This window comes from Aotus nancymaae, unplaced genomic scaffold (assembly GCF_030222135.1).
Source record: "Aotus nancymaae isolate 86718 unplaced genomic scaffold, 86718_ANA_hifiasm-v0.15.2.pri h1tg000051l, whole genome shotgun sequence".
In the NCBI taxonomy this organism is placed as follows: domain Eukaryota; kingdom Metazoa; phylum Chordata; class Mammalia; order Primates; family Aotidae; genus Aotus; species Aotus nancymaae.
Genome location: NW_026988465.1, coordinates 23,212,041 through 23,234,116, shown reverse-complemented (window position 1 = coordinate 23,234,116; position 22,076 = coordinate 23,212,041). Strand labels below are relative to the sequence as shown.

The following is a 22,076-nucleotide window of genomic DNA, read 5'->3' as shown; positions in this document are numbered from 1 at the left end:
GATTACAGGCAAGCACCACCATGCCTGGCTAATTTTTGTATTTTTCACAGAGATGAGGTTTTACCATGTAGGCCAGGTCTCAGATTCCTGGGCTCAAGTGGTTCACCTGCCTCGGCCTTCCTAAGTGCTGGGATTACAGGCATGAGCCACTGTCTCTGGCCCTTACAACACAACATTTTAAACACAATAATACACACTGTGACATACCTTCCAATAGGTGTCAGACGGATGATGTCATCATGTCTTTAACATCTGGAAAAGTCCAATGCACACATGTGAGACTATGTGAGTAAATGAGGCAAATTAACTTTTTAAAAAATTAATTAATTTTTTTTAAATTATTTTTTTAATTTTTTTTTTTTTTGGAGACAGAGTTTCACTCTTGTTACCCAGGCTGGAGTGCAATGGTGCAATCTCGGCTCACCGCAACCTCCGCCTCCTGGGTTCAGGCAATTCTCCTGCCTCAGTCTCCTGAGTAGCTGGGATTACAGGCACGCGCCACCATGCCCAGCTAATTTTTTGTATTTTTAGTAGAGACGGGGTTTCACCATGTTGACTGGGATGGTCTCGATCTCTTGACCTCGTGATCCACCCGCCTCGGCTTCCCAAAGTGCTGGGATTACAGGCATGAGCCACCGCGCCCGGCCAATTTATTTTTTAAAATAGAGGTGGGGTCTCACTATGTTGCCCAGGCTGGTCTTGAATTCCAGGGCTCAAGTGATCATTCGACCTCGTTTTTTTTTTGAAACAGTGTCTCATTCTGTCACTCAGGCTTGAGTGCAGAGGCCTGATCATGGCTCACTGCATCCTCAACTTCTGAGGCTCAGGTGATCCTCCCACATCAGCCTCCTGAGTAGTTGAGACTATAAGCACTCACCACCGTGCTCAGCTAATTTTATGTATTTTTTGTAGAGATGGGGGTTTCACCATGTTGCCCAGGCTGGTCTCGAACTTCTGGCTTCAAGTGATCTGCCCACCTCAGTCTCCCAAAGTGCTGGCATTACAGGCATGAGTCAGCACGCCCAGCAGCAAATTACATTTTAGTATTATTATAAAAATTGTCTTGGCCAGGTGCGGTGGCTCATGCCTGTAATTGCAGCACTTTGGGAGGCTGAGGCGGGTAGATCACCTGCAGTCCGGAGTTTGAGACCAGCCTGACCAATATGAGATAGAGACAGCTGACTGTGTCTCAAAAAAAAAAAAGTCCCACAACCTTATGGGTCATACCACACTTTTAAGAATCGCTATCTTAGGTGGTTCTAGAGAAATAGACTATAGAACATTTACTGGGGAGTCCCTCAGCATCAGTACCTTGGAGATGTTAAGGAAAGAGGATAGACAGAAGGAGAAGTTGAAATATAATGCAGCCTCACAATGAGCTCTGGAACTGGGGCGGCCCTTCAGAGTTGTGCACCTTGTGCAAGAGGTCCAGGCACTTTTACACCCACATTGTCCAGTCATTGGGCATGGTCCACTGCTGAGAGGTGGAATAACCTTGGCCTCTTGGAGCAACAGGGCTCTCTTTGGCCCTTTAACAATTCGCTGGTATGGACTCAGCTGAGGGCCCTGAGCCACCAACACTCTCTGCAGCTGGTTGATTGTGTGTCTCAGTCCCACATGGAGATCAGGGCAGTGCACCACAGCATCCACCTCCATGGGGAAACGAGGATGGAGTTGGACAGTTTGTGTGGAGTGGGGAGGCAGAGAGAAGAAAAGGTTTTGGTGCTGGACACAGTATAAAACAAAGGGGGAAGGAATCTTTTTCTTTATTTCTCAAGTACAGCTTGCAGTTCTATCTGAAGTTGGTCCCTGAGTTCACATGCTAGAAATCCCATTATTTCTCCTCCTCTGCATAAGAATTCCTTGAACCAATGGGAACATTCTCATGGATTTCCCTAGAGAACTTTCTACTTTGGGTAGCTGGAGAAGAATGAGGGAGAGCAGACATCTGGGGAAGCCAGAGTGTGGGTGGCAGAGATAGTGACAAAGGAAGTGAACTAGAGGAAGAAAGATCAAAAGATGGGAGGAGGTCACTGGTGCACTTGCTCTGTTATACCCGAGTGAGTACAGGAATGCGCTACACTCTGAGATTGTGTTAAGAGTCATTTATTGCTGGCGACCGAGAGACGGCTAATGCCCAAAATTCCCTCGGCTCCGAAGAAAGAGTTAGGTGGTTTTTTATACCCTAGTTTGAAAAGGGAGGTGCGGGGGAAACCTAACTGACGCAATTTTTCACAGAAGCAGAACAAGCAAGAAGTTAAAAGATAAACTAGTACATAAGAAGTAAACAGTACCAGGTGCAGGGGCTTAAGTTGTCACAAAAGACCTACACTTATAGATATGGGGGCTCTGGGTACTTAACATCATCTTCGTTCCCAGGGTCTGCTGGTACCGCTTGACTTGGTATCTTATCAGCGAATGCATTCCTGGATGTGCCTGGTGTCAACCTGCTCCAGCCGCACACTACAGTTACATACTTAATGGGGGAAAAATGACTATAAGTGAAGAAGCTAAGACGGAGTTTGTCTGGCTTCTTCAATTAAGAATGAGTTGGTTAGGCCAACACAAGGTAAGTTAACACAGCTCACCTGGGCAGGGTGTTGACAGGCTGTTGTGGGGACGTCGGGGGCATCTAGAAAATACGGAGTTGAAAAATTTACAATATACATTTGAATCTTTGAGGGACATCTCTTTTTAGAACCTTTTGGAATACCAGGAAATATTTTAAGAGTCTTTTCCTCTTCTGGCTGGGGGCAGTGGCTCGTGCCTGTAATCACAGCACTTTGGGAGGCCAAGGTGGGTGGATCACTTGAAGTCAGGAGTTCAGGACCAGCCTGGCCAACATGATGAAACCCCAACTCTATTAAAAATACAAAAAATTAGCCAGGTGTGGTGGCATGTGCCTGTAATCCCAGCTACTCCGGAGGCTGAGGCAAGATAATTGCTTGAGCTGGGGAGGCGGACGCTGCAGTGAGCCCAGATTGCACCACTGCAGTAAAGCCTGGGTGATAGCGAGACTCTGTCTGAAAACAAAACAAACAAAAGAGTCTTTTGCTCCTTTCTGACCATAATTGGTTCCTAAGAACATGCAGTTGGAAGGTTTCTTCATTCAGGTTGTCCCTCTTCAGCCAAATCTCAGCCTCTTCAGGTCCTTACCCTTTGCAATCTACCTTCCCCTCTTCACCCCTTTCTCTGTGCCAGTTCCCCTCAGCTTTTCAGCCCTTCTTCTTCCAGGCCCCATAGCCCTGGCTCTAAGCAGTTTCCCCCCTAAAATCACTAGTTCTCTGTTGTTAATAAAAACTTTAGACAAATTAAATTTGGCCAAGTTTAATTTGAACAAAGAACAATTTGCAAACCATCAGAATGATTGGGCAGCCATCAGAGGTTCGGAAAGCTCCGTTCCACCAGGGAAGTGAGGTACAGAAACAGCTTAACTGGCTACGGCTCCGAGTCTGCCTTGTTTGAACATCGTCTGATCAGTTGGCTGCCTGTGGGTTACTGAGGTTTGGCTACTGGGATTGGCTGAGACTCAGCTATTCATAACAAAAGCATACTCCCGTGCCTTAGGCTTTCCGGTAGTTTACATACTAAGTTAGGTTGCAGTTCATTATTTAAGGGCTCAGGTAAGGAGCCATCCCTCAGGCTAAATGTAGGCATATCTCATACCAAATTTAGTTTAACACAATTATTTCCGGTTTAGTTAAGATTCTCTGATCCAGAATAAATGAAAAGAAAGCATATGCTGGACACTCAGACTCTGAGAAACAGAGAATCCTCTTTGTAGGAATTAGTTTTTTGATTGGCTCAGAGGTATCATTTCTCATCAGTTGCTGGGCAGAAACCACTGGAGAAGATTAGAATGGAAACTGAAACTACATTGAATTGTGCACATTGACAAAAAATTTCAGCCCTACCTCTCAAAGTGTTTGTAACTCTCGGTGTTTACCTGTTTGAATCGTTAATGTGCGTGTTACCTGTATAATCAGCGTTTCTTCACATTCAGCCGTCTTTTATGTCATAACAGAAGTATCAGGAGAACTGAGTGGAAAAATAAAAATATTTTAAGAACTAAAGAGAAGATAGGTATTAATTAAAATGAAACTGTGGCAGTTTGCAGACATCCCTTTGCATGCAATTGTTACATAGATGGTATTATCATCTTTTACCACAGATCCAAATGAAAGTATGAACAGAATGAAAACTAGACCTATTACATCTATTTCAGTACCTCCAAAATTCAGGTCTCAGATCCATTACTGAATTGTAGAATTTTCTGGTATCTAGAGGTAGTGCTGTCAGTAACCGTGTATTTTACATTTTTCACAGAATTATTTTGGGTTGGCTGAGCTTCTTTATTCACCTCTAGCTCCTTATTTGCGCCACACTGTATTTTCACGTGTATTTGTTTCTCACTCTGACAGTGAAATATGTTCTGAGATTAACCTTTGGGTAGACTGTAGGGATGTCTTTGTAAGGGGTCCTTGCTACAAACCTTGGGACCTAGTGATAGCAGACAGGACGCAGTCAGATGCCACAGTTAGGCAGCGATGGGTCCCAGGTAAAACCCCACCTCCAAGCCAGAGGCAGTTTAAAGCCTGAAAGCCAGGCTACAAGTTAAATCCTCAGTCTGGATTGAGAACTTGTCTTCCTGTTTGGCACACTTTCCTCTGATTGGTCCCCATCCTTCAACTACTTTACATATACCCACTCTTTCCTAATTGGTTTTCTACACTGTGTGGCCACCTTTGAATGGTTGTCTTCATTTTAACCTTTTTTTGAATACCCACAAACCAATCAGTATGCACTTTTCACTCTGAGTCCATAAAAAAGGCCCAGACCGAGCCACACAGAGGGAACTTTCCCTCCTTCGGAGAAGGGTGCCAGCATCTCCTCTCCGCAGAGAGCTGTTCAGTCTCCTGATAAAATTCTTCTCACCCTTCAATGTCCAGTGTATCCTCATTCTTCTTGAGGGCGGTACAAGAGCTCCGGAACGGCCGCTGAACGTGAGTACAAGCTACAACCCAGGTGAGCTGGGACATGCCAGTGTAGCCAAGTAAGGCTTGGGTGGGGTGTTGCTGGCTGGAGGTCCCCTGCTTGCAAAGTGACCAAGAAGAAAAATCCCACATCACTAGCACTTGCAACTTTATTTGGGTCACAAATAAAATATAAAGGCCGATCCTTTGTTTATGTCATAAAACAGATCCTCAAAGTAATTAAAATTCCCAGGACTTTGCCAAAACCTTGGCTGATAGAAAGCGGTATTACAACAGTCTGAATTTAGGCTCTGTGGTAGAGCTGGATGGCTGCTTGTGAAATATCCAGATCCCCTTTTCTCAGTAATAAAACCCCATTTTCTTCTTTTTTCTTTTCTTTCTTTCTTCCTAAGAAAACCCATTTTCTTATCGCAAAGTGTCCATCTCATTTGTAGACAGGGGAAGCCAAGGGACTAAGTTTGAGCCAATTGCTTGAGGGTGGAAGTTTTGTTTATCAGAGAGATTATTTAAGGGGAGGCTAAAACAGCTGGGAAACCCTTACACTCCCCCTACTTTCTCCTTCCTCTTGTCTAGAATATGGACTTTAGAGCTGGAAGTGCAGCAGCCCTTTTGTGACCATGAGGCACCATTAAAGATGCAAGCCACATGCTGAGACAGAAGAAAATAAAGACAGAACTAAGTGGACTTGGATGACATTTCAAGCTCTCAGATCAGCCCTTGATGGCTATTATCCATATTTATTGACATAAAAAATTCTCACTTTGTCAAAGCCAATGGGACTCAGGACTCTGTTACTAATAACAAAATGCAATTCTTCCCTCTACCCACTACAGTTTATAGGCAAGTTGAGTATAGAATTCAACTTCAAACATATAGGAAAGTTGAGTATAGAATTTCTATCTCCAGGCTTGAGGTCTCACCTAGACTCTTAGTTATTCAATGGACTACTCTGCATCTCCATGTGTATCTCTAATAGGCTCCTCAACCTTAATGTATCCACAACTGAACCTTTGGTATTGCACCACCCTCATCTTGCTTCTTGTGTCTGTTTCCCCATCTCAGAAATTGACAACTTCATCTTTCCAGTTACTTTTCCTTCTGACAACTTCATCTTTCCAGTTACTTTTCCTTCTTTCCTTCCTTCCTTCCTTCCCTCCCTCCCCCTTCCTTTTTTCCTTCCTCCCTCTCTCTCTCTTTCTTTCTTGAGACGTAAGTTTTGCTTTGCTACTCAGGCTGGAATGCAGTGGTGCAATCTCCACTCACTGCAACCTCTGCCTCCTGGGTTAAGTGATTCTCCTGCCTGCCTCAGCCTCCTGAGTAGCTGGGACTACAGGCGCATACCACCATGCCCAGTTAATTTTTGTGTTTTTAGTAGAGATGTGGTTTCACCATGTTGGCCAGGCTGGTCTTGAACTCTTGACCTTAAGTGATCCACCCACCTCAGCCTCCCAAAGTGCTGGGGATTACAGGCGTGAGCCACCATGCCCAGCCCATCTTTCCCGTTTCTAGGACTACAACCAGAGAGCTACTTTTCTCCTTTGCCATGTAAGGACACATGTAAAAGGCTGTGAACAAGGATACACACTCTTACCAGTCACCAAACTGCTGGTGCCTTGCACCCAGTCCCCAGAGTGCAAGAAAAAAAAATTAGTTGTTTATATATGACTCAGTCTTGGTATATTTATCATAGCTATCTGGACAGACTAAAACACACGTATAAACAACTCTGTTTTCTGCCTTAACAAATCAGATATTTAAATATATGATCCTGATTCTTCCCATAATGTGTCACTTATAACTTCTGTAATATAATTTCAGACTATTTAAAAAGCTTTTTGTGCCGGGTGCGGTGGCTCACACCTATAATCCCAGCACTTTGGGAGGCTGAGGCAGGTGGAACACCTGAGGTCGAGAGTTCAAGACCAGCCTGACCAATATGGCGAAATCTTGTCTCACTAAAAAATGGTGGCGCATTCCTGTAATCCCAGCTACTTGGGAGGCTGAGGCTGGAGAATCGCTTGAACCCAGGAGGCAGAGGCTGCGGTGAGCCAAGATGGTGCCACTGCACTCCAGCCTGGGCCACAAGAGCGAAGTTGTGTCTCAAATAAATAAATAAAATAAAATAAAAAATAAACAGGTTTTTGTTTAATCCCATTTTACAACTGCATTACTGAGTTGTCTAAAAGCCATTAAGCCAGCATTTTAGATGCCTGATTGTATTAGTCAGGGTTCTCCAGAGAGACAGAACCAAGAGGGGATAAAGATATGACAGGGCATTTATTACGGGAATTGGCTCCTGCAATTATGTAGCCTGAGAAATCCCACGACAGGCCAACTGCAAGCTGGAGACTCTGAGATTCTGGCAGTGTGGCTCAGTCAAAGTGGGAGAGCCTCAGAACCAAGCTGATGGCGTAACTCGGTCCAAAGACCAAAGGCCTGAGAACCTCACGGCCACTGGTAAATGTCTCAAAGACCAAAGGCCAGAGAGCCTGGAGTTGTGATATTGAAGAGCAAGAGAAGAGTGTTCCAGAGAGAGAGAGGGAATTCACTCTTCCTTGCTTTTTGCTCTGTTGGGCCCACAACTGATTAGAAGGTGCCCAAAGATATTGAGGGCAGATCTCTTCCACTCAGTCCACTGACTCACATACTGGTCTCCCCTGGAGACAGCCGCAGAGACACATCCAGAAATAATGCTCCATCAGCTGTCTAGTATTCCTTAACCCAGTCAAGTTGACACCTAAAATTAACCATCACATTCATTTACTTCCTGAATCCCCTATCCTAACTCTCAAATATGGTTTGAGGATTCCTGGGGTTGGTGGGAGGACAGGGTCTCTGATATACAGTTTTGTTCTTTTTGTTTTCCCTTTGTTTGAGATGGAGTTTTGCTCTTTCACTCGGGCTGGAGTGAAGTGGCGTGATCTCAGCTCACTGCAACCTCCACCCCCACCGCCCCACTGGGTTTCAGTGATTCTTCTGTCTCAGCCTCCTGAGTAGTCGGGAGTATAGGCTCCCGCCACGGCTAATTTCTGGATTTTTAGTAGAGATGGGTTTTGCCATATTGACCAGGCTGGTCTTGAACGCATGACCTCAGGTGATCCACCCACCTTGGCCTCCCAAAGTGCTGAGATTACAGGCATGAGTCATTGTGCCTGGCCCGTTTTTTTTTTTTTTTTTTTTTTTTTGCCAGGGTCTCACTCTGTTGCCTAGGCTGGAGTGCAATGGCAGTATCATAGCTGACTGCAAACTCCAACTCCTGGTTCAAGCAATCCTCCATTCTAGTCTCCTGAGTAGCAGGGACTACAGGTGTGCACCACTACACCTAATTTTTTATTTTTTGTAGAGACAAGGTCTCACTTAGTTGGCCCAAACTGATCTATTTTTAAGGAGTCTGCAAAGTTAATAATCTTGTTTTCATGTTAATAATAAAACACAGTTTGTTGTTTTTAATCTCAGTCTGTCAATAGGATAAAGTTTTCTTGAGCCTATATAGTCTATGATATCCCAACAGATCAAATATAAAGGCAGATATGATAATCCAGTCATGTTCTTTTAAGCAAGACATTAGATTTGGAAAAACTTAATCAATGCCACACTTCTCAATAGAATTTATTTTGCTTTGGATGCCATACTTATTTTTTTTCACAAACATTCTACTTATATAAACTATAATTGGCTTATTCATGCTATTTTAATATAAATTAATAAATACATTAAAACATTTCTTAGTTTCAATCTCAAATGCCATATATAACAACAAATATTTACCAAAATAAACAAAAGCTATTTGTAATCTTCCATCATTTCTAAGTGTTTAAAGACATCATGAGACCAGGAAGTTTGAAGTCACAGGTGCCCCCATTGAACCGGAACGCTGAGGTAGATCTGGTCCAGTACTGCCCCGTTCGACCAGGACCTCAAATCTCAACCACACTCGAGGACAGAGTACTGACTCCCTGTTTACTGCAGGGACACCTGAGCCCAACCACACCCACATGTCCATGTTCTTCATTTATCTTCATCCCAGGTCCAGGCCTGCGGGTGTGTGCTCTGGAAATCCTGGAGTTGGGTGTAAATGAGCCATCGTCTCCTGGGACCCCTCAGCTGTTATGGTGGGACTCAGCCACCCTCACAACCTTGGTCCCTCCCAGCTCTCTGGTTCCACTTCCTCTATCTCTGACCTGCGTATCTGGTTCCCTCTCCCCTCTGGTGGTCGTGTGGATTCCTCTCTTCTCTCACATCCTAGTGAACCAGGTAGGCTTCATTCCAAGTCCACAGCATCTGGTGCCAACTGGCATACTGGGCTCAATATCGTCACCCTGATGCTAAACAGCAGGTTCGCTGCCAATCAGTTTCTCACGCTTCCTTCCTGGCTGGGAGCTGTGTAACAACTAGTTCCCTATGCCTGGATCCGGCCTCATAGCTACAAGCAAATGAACTGTTAAAGCCACAGCCTAGTGAGGAGGTGAACAGGGGCTGAGGTCTGGAGGGGGTGTGAAACAGGCAGCTGGAAGATGTTCTCTTATGTGAGTAGAGCGGGGAGGGCGTGTCTTCTGCCAGGGGCGTTGTGCGGTGGCTGCTGAGATGACCAGGGCTTGTCTACATGGCTGTGAGACCAGGGAATTGATCCTGTGGGCTGTGGTGGGTCCCTGCCCTGTGAAGTGTCAGGCCCTCTTCAGGCACTGTGACCCCATCGGCTCCTGTGAGTGCAGGGCAGATGAAGATGGGGCTGTCATAAGACCCTAACCTGAAGAAGGGCCTCACAGGCACAGAAAAGACTGAACGGGGGCATGTGTAGATGTGTGATCTGTCCCTCATGTTGTAGAAGGAGACATCTCCAGCTTCATAGTCCAGGAAGACGCCCAGCCGGCAAAGGGACTCCTTCAAAGGCAGAATCCTCTCAGGGGAGGACAGGGCCCGGTACTGGTTTCCAAACATCTCCAAGGTCCAGAAGCCATTCTGAGGAAGCAGCAGGAACTCCCCTTTCCTCTCAACACTGTCTCTACACACCCCTACAGTCCACTCAAGTACGTTTTCCACCTCCACCTCCCAGTAGTGTTTCCCGGAGGTGAAGCTCTCCCGGCTCAGGACACAGGGCTGACTGTGGAATCTCTCTGGGTTGTCTGGCACGCTCTGCCTGAATGCGCCCCGCCTCACACTTCTCCGGTCCTCTGACAGGAAGAGCTCAGGATGAGCGGTGTCTGGGTCCAGGACCACATCGGCTGCAGAGGAAGTCTCAGGTTTAGGCCTGGGGTCTCAGGAACCCTGGGGATTGTGTGGTTCCTGATCCCCAGAGAGGTCTCAGAAAGCTGCAGGGGGATCCCTATGTAGTGGCCACTTCCATGAATGGCCCCAGATTCCAGGCAGCTCATACCCCGAGATTCACTGAAGCTGCACTTCTGTCTCTTCAGAGACCGAAGCAGCGCCCTCAGGTTGAGAAGAATTGGAGCTCTAAAAAATCCAGAGAGTTTGGCAAATGAGGCAAAATTAATCATTCTTACTTTCTCTCAGCATTCTAAGATGTGTTCCCTTTTCTATTGAAGACATATGATTTCTGGCCAGGCGTGGTGGCTCAGGCTTGTAATCCCAGAACTTTGGGAGGTTGAGGTGGGTGAATCACTTGAGGTCAGGAGTTTGAGACCAGCCTGGACAACATGGTGAAACCCCTTCTGTACTAAAATACAAAAATTAGCTGGGCATGGTGGTGCATGCCTGTAATCTCAGCTACTAAGGAGGTTGAGGCACGACGATTGCTTGAACCTGGGAGCCAGAGGTTGCAGTGAGCCCCAGATCGTACCACTGCACTCCAGCCTGGGTGATAGTGAGAGACTGTCTCCAAAAAAAAAAAAAAAAAAAACCAAAATGAACACATATGATCCTTGGGACTTTCTTTAGTTAGAAACTTTCCAGCTTGGCTCAAACCAGCACAGAAGCTTTATGTCCCACTCCTCCTCTCCTCTATGGATCAACTAAGGTGAGTCTTTCCCTTCACAGTGACCTGGAGGGTACTTCACTGGTACTAGGTGTTCCTTTTACCAGACCACAGCTGACTTAAATGACTGACATGAGCACCCTTCAAAAAATAAAGAGGGAAAATACATGTCCCCAAAAGAAAACCTGCTGCCTGGGGTCTGTGGGCAAAGGTCGGGAGAAACTATTTCCATCCAGTTTTTCTTCAACAACATGGGTCTGCAGTCTACAGGAATCACTTCTGTCGATGCAAGAAATGCTCCAGACTCCAGGCATTCTGCAGGCCTCTCCCATCTGCATTTATTCTTACTTATCCAGTCTACCTTTCTATTGTGTTAAAACGATTTCCTCCATTCCCCAAGTTAATATGTCTGCTTGTGACAATTTGCTATTTTGTCCCAAGTTGACAGTGGCAATTTTGAAATTCACCTAAAGAGGAAAGGTCCCTGTGCCATGGTATCTGGTAAAGCTGGGACTCTGTGGTGCTTACGGGCAGAGGGGCTGAATCACAAGATGGGAAGTGCACGCTGGGAACGGCCAACTGGGTTCTGTGCTCTCCCACTCACCTGTGGCTCCCCCTCCCCTGGCAGGCTATACACAGAGCGTCAGCGCTCTCTTAGGAGCAGAAAGGCATTTCTGGCCACCAATTGGTACACCCTTGTGTCAGGCTTACTGTGTCACAAGAACCCTCGTGGCCTCTTCCCCACATGGGTTTTCAACTTTGCACAGTCTACACCATTCCCAGGATATAAATTGCTAAGACAGAAGAATTGTCTTTTCCCAAATTTATCCAGGATCAAAGAGCAACGACTACTGAAACGTAACTCTTAGGAAGGCTATCATATATGGAAAACCTCTGGCAATCACATGTTAAATTATTCCAAAAGAGAACGGATCCTGAGATGTAAACCATAGGATTGATTGAGAGGTGCCGGGATTCCATGACAGAAGAGCCATGATGCATCATTGCTGGGGCACTGCTGGTGATCTGACCCCAGTTCCCTGCTGTCCCCGCCTAGCCCTGGGCCCCCTGGTCTTCTCCTCTAAGGAGTCCTGTTAGCTGGCTACTGGGGAGAAAGCTGAGGTCTGAGGAACATCAGAGGCACTCACCAGCATGTAAGAATGTTCTTCTCCATCCTGCAAGGGACAGACAGAGGTGAATGTCATGAGATGCTGCTAACTGAGCAGAACACAAATTGTACACGCAGTAGTTCAGGAAAGGCTAAACTTACTCAGTTCTTCTTGAAGTTGCTCTGAAAAATAAACAAACAAAATGATGTCTTCAACAGAAGAACTAAAAGAAGCTAAGTTTATAGTCAACAATGCAGGAACCCTCCTTTCTGTGGACAGCAATATCTCCCTTCCCTCATGCCTAGGACACTGTCAGAAACCAGAAATGACACATGATCAGGTGACTGGGTAGTATCAGTACCTTGTTAGACTTGCTTTTGCTCAACCATTTAGTACGTTATGGAGCCAGGTGAATGAATGCAATGCGGGCGGGAAGAATGAAAGAATACAAGCTCTCAGAGATTCATTCCGAGGATGTGAGAGTTCCAAGCCCTTGCTGCTGCTGCTGTGCATTTCGTCTCTCTTCCCTACGATGGTACCTGGGAGAGTTGTGTCCTTTCTATAATGGTGAACTGTCCTCCTACTCTTTTATTTATTTATTTATTTATTTTTAATTAAACAGGGTCTTACTTTACTGTTCAGGTTGGTCTCAAACTTCGGGGTTCAAGTGATCTGCCTGCCTCAACCTCCCACAGTGCTGGGATTCAAGCCATGAGCCACCATACCCAGCCTCTTTTACCTTTTATTTGAAGTTCTTTCTCTTTTTCCACACGTTCTTTCTCCAGGTCCTTTATAGCAATTTCTCTCATTTCCCGTTCAAACTCCTTTTCTCCTGACAGAATCTTTTTTTCCTTTTGGAGTTTGTTGATCCAGTAGATACATACGGCAATGGGTATCATCTGAATAAACACAATGACAGGCAGGGCCACCACACAGGGAGACACACTGGGCATGAAGGATTCTGAAAAGGCAGCCAGAAATGTCCACTTAGTTTGAAGAGAACATCTGGGGTGAGATGCCCCTAGGAGCACATCTCAAGAGCTCCTCAGCTACCTGTTGTGTTTGTTTCTCCCTCAGAAAACTCAGACGGTGAAAGAGATGCTGGCTCACTGCTGGCCGACACCTCAGTGGCTTCCAGGCCAGGGCCCAGAGGCAGCAAAGCAGAAACATCTGGAGTCAACATGGGAAGGACCTGAGTGCGTGAAGCTGACCCACTGTGCTGAGTCAGCACAGCCACCACCTGCCTCAAGCCACCATCACTCACGCCTGGAATACTGCAGTGCCCTCCTTCCTGTTCTGCCCTTACCATCGGCAGTCTGTCCTCAGCAGAGCAGCCCAAGTGAGATCATGTTAATTATTTGCTCAAAACCTTCCAGTGTGGGAGAGATCCAAGATGGCTGATCACTAGGAGCTCGGGATTGTGGCTCCCCGTGAAAGCATGGAGAGCGGGAGGATGCCACACTTTCAGATGAATTTTTGTTGCTCACGGACCAGGAGATTCCCAGTGGAGGAGCCCCACTGATCGCCAGCGTGCCTCTTGTGGCTTGCGCGGTGGTTTTGCCAGTGTCTCGGCGCAGCGGTTCTTGGTGCAGAGTAAGCGGGACTAGGTCCCCTTTTGGCCGACATTTGGAGCTCCGGGAAGACTGAGTCACCTATTCAACTGATTGAAGGACGGACTCAAGAAGGGAGCTGGACCAGAGATTCCCAGGCAGAAAAGCACCATCAATCTTAACACCGCTGTTTTGGCCGGCGCAGTGGGTTGCTCAGATTTTGGCGCTGGGAATCAACAAGTTGGACGTCCACTCAGAGACCTAATTTGAGGGTTGGTGATCACAAGGATGACAGGTGGATAAATTTACAATGATGGGAAGAAACCAGCATAAAAAGGCTGAAAATACCCAAAATCAGAATGCCTCTCCCTCTACAGGGGATCACAGTTCTTCATCAGCAACAGAACAAGGCCTGATGGAGAACGAGTGCATTCCATTAACAGAAGTAGGCTTCAAAAGGTGGATGGTAAGAAACTTCTGTGAATTAAAAGAACTTGTTCTATCCCAATGCAAAGAAACTAAGAACTTGGAAAAAAGGTTTGATGAAATGCTAACGAGAATAGACAATTTAGAGAGGAATATAAGTGAATTAATGGAACTGAAAAACATGAGAACTTCATGAAGTATGCACAAGTTTTAACAGTTGAATTGATCAAACAAAAGAAAGGATAGCAGAGGTCAAAGACCAACTTAATGAAATAAAACGAGAAGTCAAGATTAGAGAAAAAAGGATAAAAAGGAATGAGCAAAGTCTCCAAGAAATATGGGACTATGTGAAAAGACCTAATCTATGTTTGATAGGTGTACCTGAATGTGATGACGAAGAGAATGAATCCAAGTTGGAAAATACTCTTCAGGAGATTATTCAGGAAAACTTTCCCAACCTAGTAAGGCAGGCCAATATTCAACTTCAGGTAATACAGAGAACACCACAAAGATATTCCTCAAGAAGACCAACCCCAAGGCACATAATCGTCAGATTCATTAGGGTTGAAATGAAGGAGAAAATACTAAGAGCAGCCAGAGATAAAGGTCAGGTTACCCACAAAGGGAAGCCTATTAGACTTACAGCAGATCTCTCAGCAGAAACCCTACAAGCAAGAAAAGAGTGGGGGCCAATATTCAACATCCTTAAAGAAAAGAACTTTCAACCCAGAATTTCATATCCAGCCAAACTAAGCTTCATAAGTGAAGGAAAAATAAAATCTTTTGCAAACAAGCAAGTACTTAAGAGATTTCACCACCACCAGGCCTGCTTTACAAGAGCTTCTGAAAGAAGCACTACACATATAAAGGAACAACCAGTATCAGCCTTTCCAAAAATATATCAAAAAGTAAAGAGCATTAACATAATGAAGAACTTACATCAACTAATGGGCAAAACAGCCAGCTAACTTCAAATGGCAGTATTAAACTCATATATATTATTAACTGGATAAAAAGCCAAAACCCATCGGTATGCTGTATCCAGACCCATCTCACATGCAACGATACACAAAGACTTAAAACAAAGGGACGGAGGAAGATTTACCAACCAAATGGAGAGCAAAAATAAATAAATAAATAAAAAGCAGGAGTTGCAATTCTCGCCTCTGATAAAATAGACTTTAAAGCAACAAAGATCAAAAGAGGCAAAGAAGGACATTACATAATGGTAAAAGGATCAATGCAACAAGAGCTAACGATCCTAAATAGACACGCACCCAATACAGGAGCACCCGGATACATAAGACAAGTTCTTAATGACTTATAAAGAGACTTAGACTCCCACACAATAATAGTGGGAGACTGTGACATCACATTGTCAATATTAGACTGATCAACGAGACAGAAAATTAACAAGGATATCCAGGAATTGAACTCAGACCCGGAACAAGTAAACTTAATAAACATTTATAGAACTCTCCACTTCAAATACACAAAACATATGGTACTTATCAGTACCATATCACACCTATTCCAAAAGCGACTACATAATTGGAAGTAAATCACTCCTCAATAATTGCATAACATTTCATAGGTTTAAATGAAATATTGGTTGGCTGCTTGTTTGTTATTTTCTTCCCTTATTCCTTCCTGTTTCCATTTTTAAGCACAATTACTAGCATAAAAGAGATCTTCAATTCCCATTTTTAGACTGCATTCTAGCCTGGGCAATAAAGCAATACTCCCGTTCTCTCTCCCTCTTTGTCTTCCTTTTTATTCCTCTCCTTCATTCTTTTCTTCTTCTTAATAAAAAAAAAAACAACATTAAAAAAAAAAAAAACCTTCTAGTGCTTCGCATCTCATTCACCCTAAAAGTCAAAGTCTGTTTGTGGCTTATGATGCCATATATAATATGTGTTTTCATTCCCTCTGTGAATTCATCTCTTCTCACTTCCTGCACTCACTCCATTTCAGCCACACCAGCATCACCTGCTGGAGGTCCTGGAAACTGCCAGACATGTTCCTTCCCCAGGCCCTTTGCATATGCTCTTCCTGTAGCTGGGTTGCTCAGTCCTTAAGCGTCTGATGGTTCCTTGCCATTGGATGGGATGAATCAATTCCCATCTTTACAGTGACGTCTTCCCTGACCCTTCTGTTCATAATTGCAATGTCTCATGTCCCTACCTCTTTATTCCCTCCTTGCTCAATGTTTCCTATAGATGTTCATCACCATCTGATAGAATATATAGTTAATTAATTACTTAATCACTTTTTTGCTCAGGCTGGGGAAGGACATCTTCATATAATTTGTTCATGGGGGAAGACATCTTCATATAATTTGTTCAATGATTTACTCTCAGTTTTTAGAACAGTGTCTTGAACATATGATACGTTTCTTGAGCATTTGTTGAATGAATTATGAGTGTGTGTCAATAGGGAATTTCCCCAGCTCTATCCTTTGGAAAATCACATGGGTAGGTAAGGATGGCTGCAGCATACAGGAACACTAAGTGTAGAGTCACCTATCCACACCACTCTCCATGTGTTATGGTCGTTTTCAGTGTTTAAAAATTGCTGGCCAGGCACAGTGGCTCATGCCTGTAATCCCAGCACTTTGGGAGGCTGAGGTGGGTGGATCACTTGAGGTCAGGAGTTCAAGACTAGCCTGGCCAACAAGGGGAAATCCCGTCTCTGCTAAAAATACAAAAATTAGCTGGGTGTGGTGGCATGTGCCTGTGGTCTTAACTACTTATGAGGCTGAGGTATGAGAATCACTTGAACCCAGGAGCAAGAGGCTGTAGTGAGTCAAGACGGCACCACTGCATGTCACCCTGGGTGGCAGAGCGAGACCCTGTCTCAAAAAAAAAAAAAAAAAAAAAATTTGTTGCAGCATGAGGACCTTAACAGAAAAAAAAAAAATACCAGGTTCACCCTCAGAGAAGAGGCTCCTACTCCTGAGCACTGGAACTCTTTTGATTCTCCCTTTGTGGCAAGGGGAGAGGCCTCAGCTCAGCTGCAGCCTCCAGCTCCTCAGGGCCCAGGACCCTTCCACCCACACTGCTGCCCCACTCCTTTTCTGGACTCCATCTGTGTGCTGAGGATCCCCCATGCACTCGATGAGTCTCAGAGGACAGAGAACTCACCTGGAATAAAAATGACACTTTCTTTCTTCTGGCTGAGCAGGGTGTTGTTGACAGAGCAGGACATGTGCCTCACGGACCTGTCTCTGATGATCACAGCTGTGGTGACCATGAAGAGGCCGTCTGTGTCAGGGGTGTTGTCCTCCTTCAGGGAAGGCACGACCTCACCGAAGGGGTCCCTCCACACCGTGAGGGGCTTCGGGTACCACCCTCTGGATATGCACGCCAGCAGGATGCCCCCATCCTCGTGGCCCCTCATTTCAACCAGGGGCTCAGAGCCCAGTCCTGGGGAGAGATATCCGGGCTCAGCCAAGAGGCAGTGGTGTGTCAGTACCTACTGCATCTCTTCTGTGAAGAGAGAAAGCAAAGGAAAAAAAGACAGAGGTAGGAAGCAAGAAAGAGGAACAAGGGAAAAAAGGGTGAGGGTAAGGAACGAAGAACCCTGATGCTGGAGAACACCAGGAGACCAGTGGGCCACATGAACTGTGAGCTCTCTAAGAGGAAAGGATCACATGGCACCCTTTTCTTTGTGGTCCACCTACAGGCCTCATCAAAGCACCAAGCAGCTAACTGTTTGCTATAAATGCTTGTTCAATTTATCCTGCCAGACTAACTTTCTCACTTCAAGGTGGGTGTGTCGACTCCAACTTGAAACAGACAGGTTGGGGATTTCACTTTCTGCTCTTGAGATGACTTCTCAGTAGACCGCAGCTTCCAGAAGCTCTACAATAATAACAAGGACAAAAATCTGCCAGGTGGGTAGAATCCTAAGAAACCTTTTGACCAAAGACACTGACCCTTCTGTCTAGTTCAGAACTTCACATAACGACCGCTCTCTACCACCCGTAGGAGGTGATGGTTTTTAGGAGCTTCAACATGCTGGTCCACAAAGCCACCTCTAATCCTAATTCACACTGTTTACCTCCCAGAGGCTCCATCTGTTAGGCAATGCCTCTGTTGTTTTCCTTTTGCATTTTAAGAGACAGGGTTTAACTCTGTTGTCCAGGCTGGAGTAAGTGGCAAAATCATCACTGTGACCTGTACTCCTGGGCTCAAGAGATCCTCCTGCTTCAGCCTCCCAGCTAGCTAGGATTACAGGCACATTCCACCATGCTTGGCTACCATTTTATTTTTCTAGAGACAAAGCCTCACCATGTTGCCCAGGCAGGACAATTTTCTTATAGTACTTTGAGAACATCAATTTATTAGAAAGATGTGGATGATCCAGGGATTAAGATAATCATACCACATTTTCAATATCAGAGATCATCACCAAAAATCCTAAGAATCTAGACTCACCCTAACTACAATAACTATAATCCATCTTTAAATGAATCGTCAATAAAAGTGAACACCAGGTAAGAAAGAGCTGCAAAAGCATGGTCCTGGGATATCTTTCAGCCATGTGTGATCATCCAAACAACTTCTGAGTAATTCCTTTGTAAAGTCTCCCAACGAATTTTACCAAAGACAGGAAATTAAACCAGTAACAAGTCTCGTACTTTGGTTCAATCTAATTAAAAAAAATTTTTTTTACACAGTCTCACTGTATCACCTGGGCTGTCGTGCAGAGGCGTGATCATGGCTCACTGCATCCTTGACTTCTGAGGCTCAGGTGTTCCTTCCACCTCGGCCTCCCAAGTAGCTGGGACTACAGGCATGCACCACCATGCCCAGCTATTTTTGTGTGTGTGTGTGTATTTTTTTGTAGACACTGGGTTTTGCCATGTTGCCCAAGCTTACTTTAATTTTTTTTTTTTTGGAGACAGAGTCTTGCTCTGTCGCCCAGGCTGGAGTGAAGTGGTAAGATCTCAGCTCCCTGCAACCTCTACCTTCTAGGTTCAAGCAATTCTTGTGCCTCAGCCTCCCAAGAAGCTGGGATTACAGGCGTACCCCACAAAACCTGGCTAATATTTTCAGTAGAGATGGGGTTGCACCATGTTGGCCAGGCTGGTCTTGAACTTTAGTAGAGATGGGGTTGCACCATGTTGGCCAGGTTGGTCTCAAGTAATCCACCTGCCTCTGCCTCCCAAAGTGCTTGTATTACAGGTGTGAGCCACTGTGCCTGGCCCAAATATACCTTTTAAAGCATAATACACTAACCCCAAGACTGATGTAATCACTTAACGTCATTTTAACAAACTGCTAGAAATTACAGTTTAAATGCATTTTTATGTTGAAGCCTTCCCTATTACCTCCCAGCGAAATTCTTAGTCTTTCGCTATGGAGTTAGCCAGGAATTATATATAATTTTGCTTCTGTATTTAGTCTTGCTTTAATAAAACCATCTGTTTACAAATAACTCACTCTCTCTGCAATCAGTATTTTGAGAAAGAAGTCAAGATTAGTATTTATCAAGAAATAAGATTTGATATGTCGTAGTTCTCTGGGCATTTATTCCAGTTCTCTTGGAACAATTATTGAGTGTCTCCTCTAACTCTCAGAAGGGAAACCTGGGAGGCGGAGGTTGCAGTGAGACGAGATTGTGCCAGCTGGGGTGAAAAAGAGCAAGACTCGTCTCAAAAAAAGGGCACAGTTCAACGCTAAGCCAGGCATAAGACTTCTCTTCCGAGATTCACCATTTTCCCCTGCTCACGGCCTTAGTGGAATTCTGTGTGTGCTTCTCAAGAAGTGAAGCCCAAGGCTTAGTAGGGCAAATCCACGCGTGCAGCCCTTGTGCAGGAGGAAGAATTTTTCCCTGGAATTCCCTTTACACAGAGAGAGCGTCCCTATGGAATCTCCCTGTGGAAAGGGGATTCCAGGCAAAAATCTGCTGATCTGTTAATGAGCCTGAAGTTAAGGAACAAACTTTCCCCAGGGGTCACACTGTGCTATAGAGTAACAAAGCAAAAGAAAGTAACGCACCTGCCACCACGAGGCGCAGGATGGCCTCATCGGAGGACCTGCCTTCTTGGAAGTAACAGCGGTAGGTGCCGTTCTCCTGGGCTGTGACGTTGTGTATGACCAGGGCCACGCTGCCCCTGCTGATGTCCTTGCTCACAAAGGTGGTTCTTCCTCGGTACTCCTCCATCTGCTCCTCTGTTCTCTGTCTCCCACCCTTATACACGAACACTGCCGGGGAGAAGTGAGACCGGAACCACCGCACCTCCATGTCCTCAGCATTTTTCTCGGGGGACAGATGGCAGCGTAACGTCGTGTTTTCTCCCACCATAGCCAAGATGGGGTCAGTGGGCCCCACCACAGTCAACTGGGCTGTTCAACAGGGGGGTGGAGTCAGACAAGGACGCCAGTCACCATATCTTCTAAGGCAGGAAAGGAAGCAGATATTCCAGGGACAAACATGTTCTTTCCACAGCCACAGGGTTTTCTTGGGCTGGGATTTCTGGGGACCAGTAGCTGTGGCTAGTCGACAACACCCCTGGGAGCAGTAACTATGAAAAGTGCTTCTGCTTGAACAAGGAAACACTGAGCCCATCCTGAGCACCCTCTGCCCACCCTGTGCCTTGAGGAGATTTTCCTCCATTCCCCAATCTAGCACTGTGCCTGAGTATAGTGTAAACTTGAGCCGTCAATAGGGCACCTATCCACTAGCTGGTTCCAGCTGAAAGGAGCTGTGAGTGTAAAATACACACAGGATTATGAAGATTTAAAGTTTCAAAATGTTGACTATCTCGTTGGTAATATGGTGTATTAAGCATTTAAATATTCATATTTGATTATTTGGGGTGAAACAGAATATAGTATACAGATTTATTTCATGTTTTTTACTTTTTAAAATTAAAAGTAAAATTTAACTTTTTTTGAAAATTTGCTATTGTACATGTACTTGACCTTTGTGCCTGGCTGTATTTCTTTTGGACAGGACTGGTAAATTCAGTGAGCATGCTCAGAATGAAAGGCTAAGCCAACAATCCCACCGTCCTTCTTTCCCTTTGCAGACTGCAGTGTTGACGTTCCTTTCCCATAGGTGACAGCAGCACGTGGCACACATTCCTACCTGAGACCAGTGCACACAGGCTGAGGAGGGGGAGCAGGAGGGAGGCTGGCAGGGAGAAGGGCAGGGCAGCAGCAGGTTCCATGAGCACCCGGGGCAGGCAGGGACCAGAGGCCTAGGGTTACAGAGGAGGAGAATCAGCCTAGGAGTCTCGGCACCTCAGTGCTGGTCGGACCCAACCTCTCCTGTCACTCAAGTAGGTCTCATCAGCCCCCAGCTTCAGCGAGTCCCCTGCATGTGAAGGCTCAGGTATCTCCCGAGAGAGGGATTCCCTAAACATTCCATGGAATAAGCAATCAGGGCAAAGATGAAGCGGGCCGTTTCCCGCCTCCTCCACTCACTTCTCTGGCCAGCGTCCGCGTTCTTCAGTGGTCGCTGGATTCTTCCACACCCTCCTCCCTTCCCTTCCCCCTTCCCGCACCCAGGCCGGGCCACGCGAGGTAAAGCCAGGCGAGCCCGCGCCTCCCCACCGTGGGCCTCCCCTCTCCCAGGCCCCGCTCTGGCGTCCACGGCGTATGCCGCTCCCCAGCTACCGCCCCACGCCAGAGCTGTGGCGCCTCCCCTCCACTCCCTACCTTGTAGAATTAACGTGGCGTCTTCTTTTCTCCTCTGGTCCTCAAATGACGATTCTCCAGCCGTCCTTCTCTCCACCCTGCTCAGGGGCACAGGCACTACTAGACACAAACCATCTCCAAAGAGGAGAAACAAATGTTCTTCTCTTTCCCCTAAGTCGCCATGTTTGGAGCTGCGGATCCGCTGGTCCCTCCCAAGAGTTCCGTAAATGGTTTCGAGCCAGGATCGGCCACGTGTAAGTGAACCAGCGAATGGTGTCGAGCCCTGTTTCTCAGCAGTTACTAGGCAGAATACACGGAATCAGAAATCTCAACAGCAAATAACCTTTTGAGATGATTGGGTCTTTTTATTTACCTTTTCTTTGTTCAAAAGCAAGATTCTCTGTCCTACCCTCTCT

At 45.7% G+C, this 22,076-nt stretch overlaps 1 protein-coding gene across 5 annotated transcripts; it reads right to left on the bottom strand.

Moving 5' to 3' along the window:
- Positions 1-207: 207 nt before the first annotated feature.
- On the bottom strand, positions 208-21,878 carry LOC105721452 (butyrophilin subfamily 2 member A1). Of its 5 annotated transcripts, none has more exons than XM_064363082.1 (9): positions 21,682-21,771; positions 21,110-21,221; positions 20,017-20,364; positions 17,155-17,436; positions 12,775-12,996; positions 12,197-12,217; positions 12,075-12,101; positions 3,975-4,038; positions 208-252 (listed from the first exon to the last, which is right to left on the bottom strand). In XM_064363082.1, the coding sequence occupies exons 2-8, from the start codon at positions 21,189-21,191 to the stop codon at positions 4,016-4,018; spliced, it is 1,005 nt and encodes a 334-aa protein (XP_064219152.1). In that variant the 5' UTR covers positions 21,192-21,221; positions 21,682-21,771; the 3' UTR covers positions 208-252; positions 3,975-4,015. The 5 variants fall into 5 exon arrangements, with proteins under 5 accessions (XP_064219152.1, XP_064219151.1, XP_064219149.1 ...); XM_064363081.1 differs by lacking the exon at positions 208-252 and adding an exon at positions 2,343-2,632; XM_064363079.1 differs by lacking the exons at positions 208-252; positions 3,975-4,038 and adding an exon at positions 8,586-10,216 and having other exon boundaries at positions 21,682-21,878.
- Positions 21,879-22,076: the final 198 nt, after the last annotated feature.

Excerpts from the sequence above, each read along its gene's own strand:
- LOC105721452 (XM_064363079.1), bottom strand. The coding sequence starts at position 21,191 with ATGGAACCTGCTGCTGCCCTGCCCTTCTCCCTGCCAGCCTCCCTCCTG. Across the intron at positions 12,997-17,154 it reads AAGTGTCATTTTTATTCCAG|AATCCTTCATGCCCAGTGTG; the intron begins GTGAGTTCTCTG and ends CTGCCTTTTCAG. Across the intron at positions 12,102-12,196 it reads GCAACTTCAAGAAGAACTGA|GATGGAGAAGAACATTCTTA; the intron begins GTAAGTTTAGCC and ends TGTCCCTTGCAG.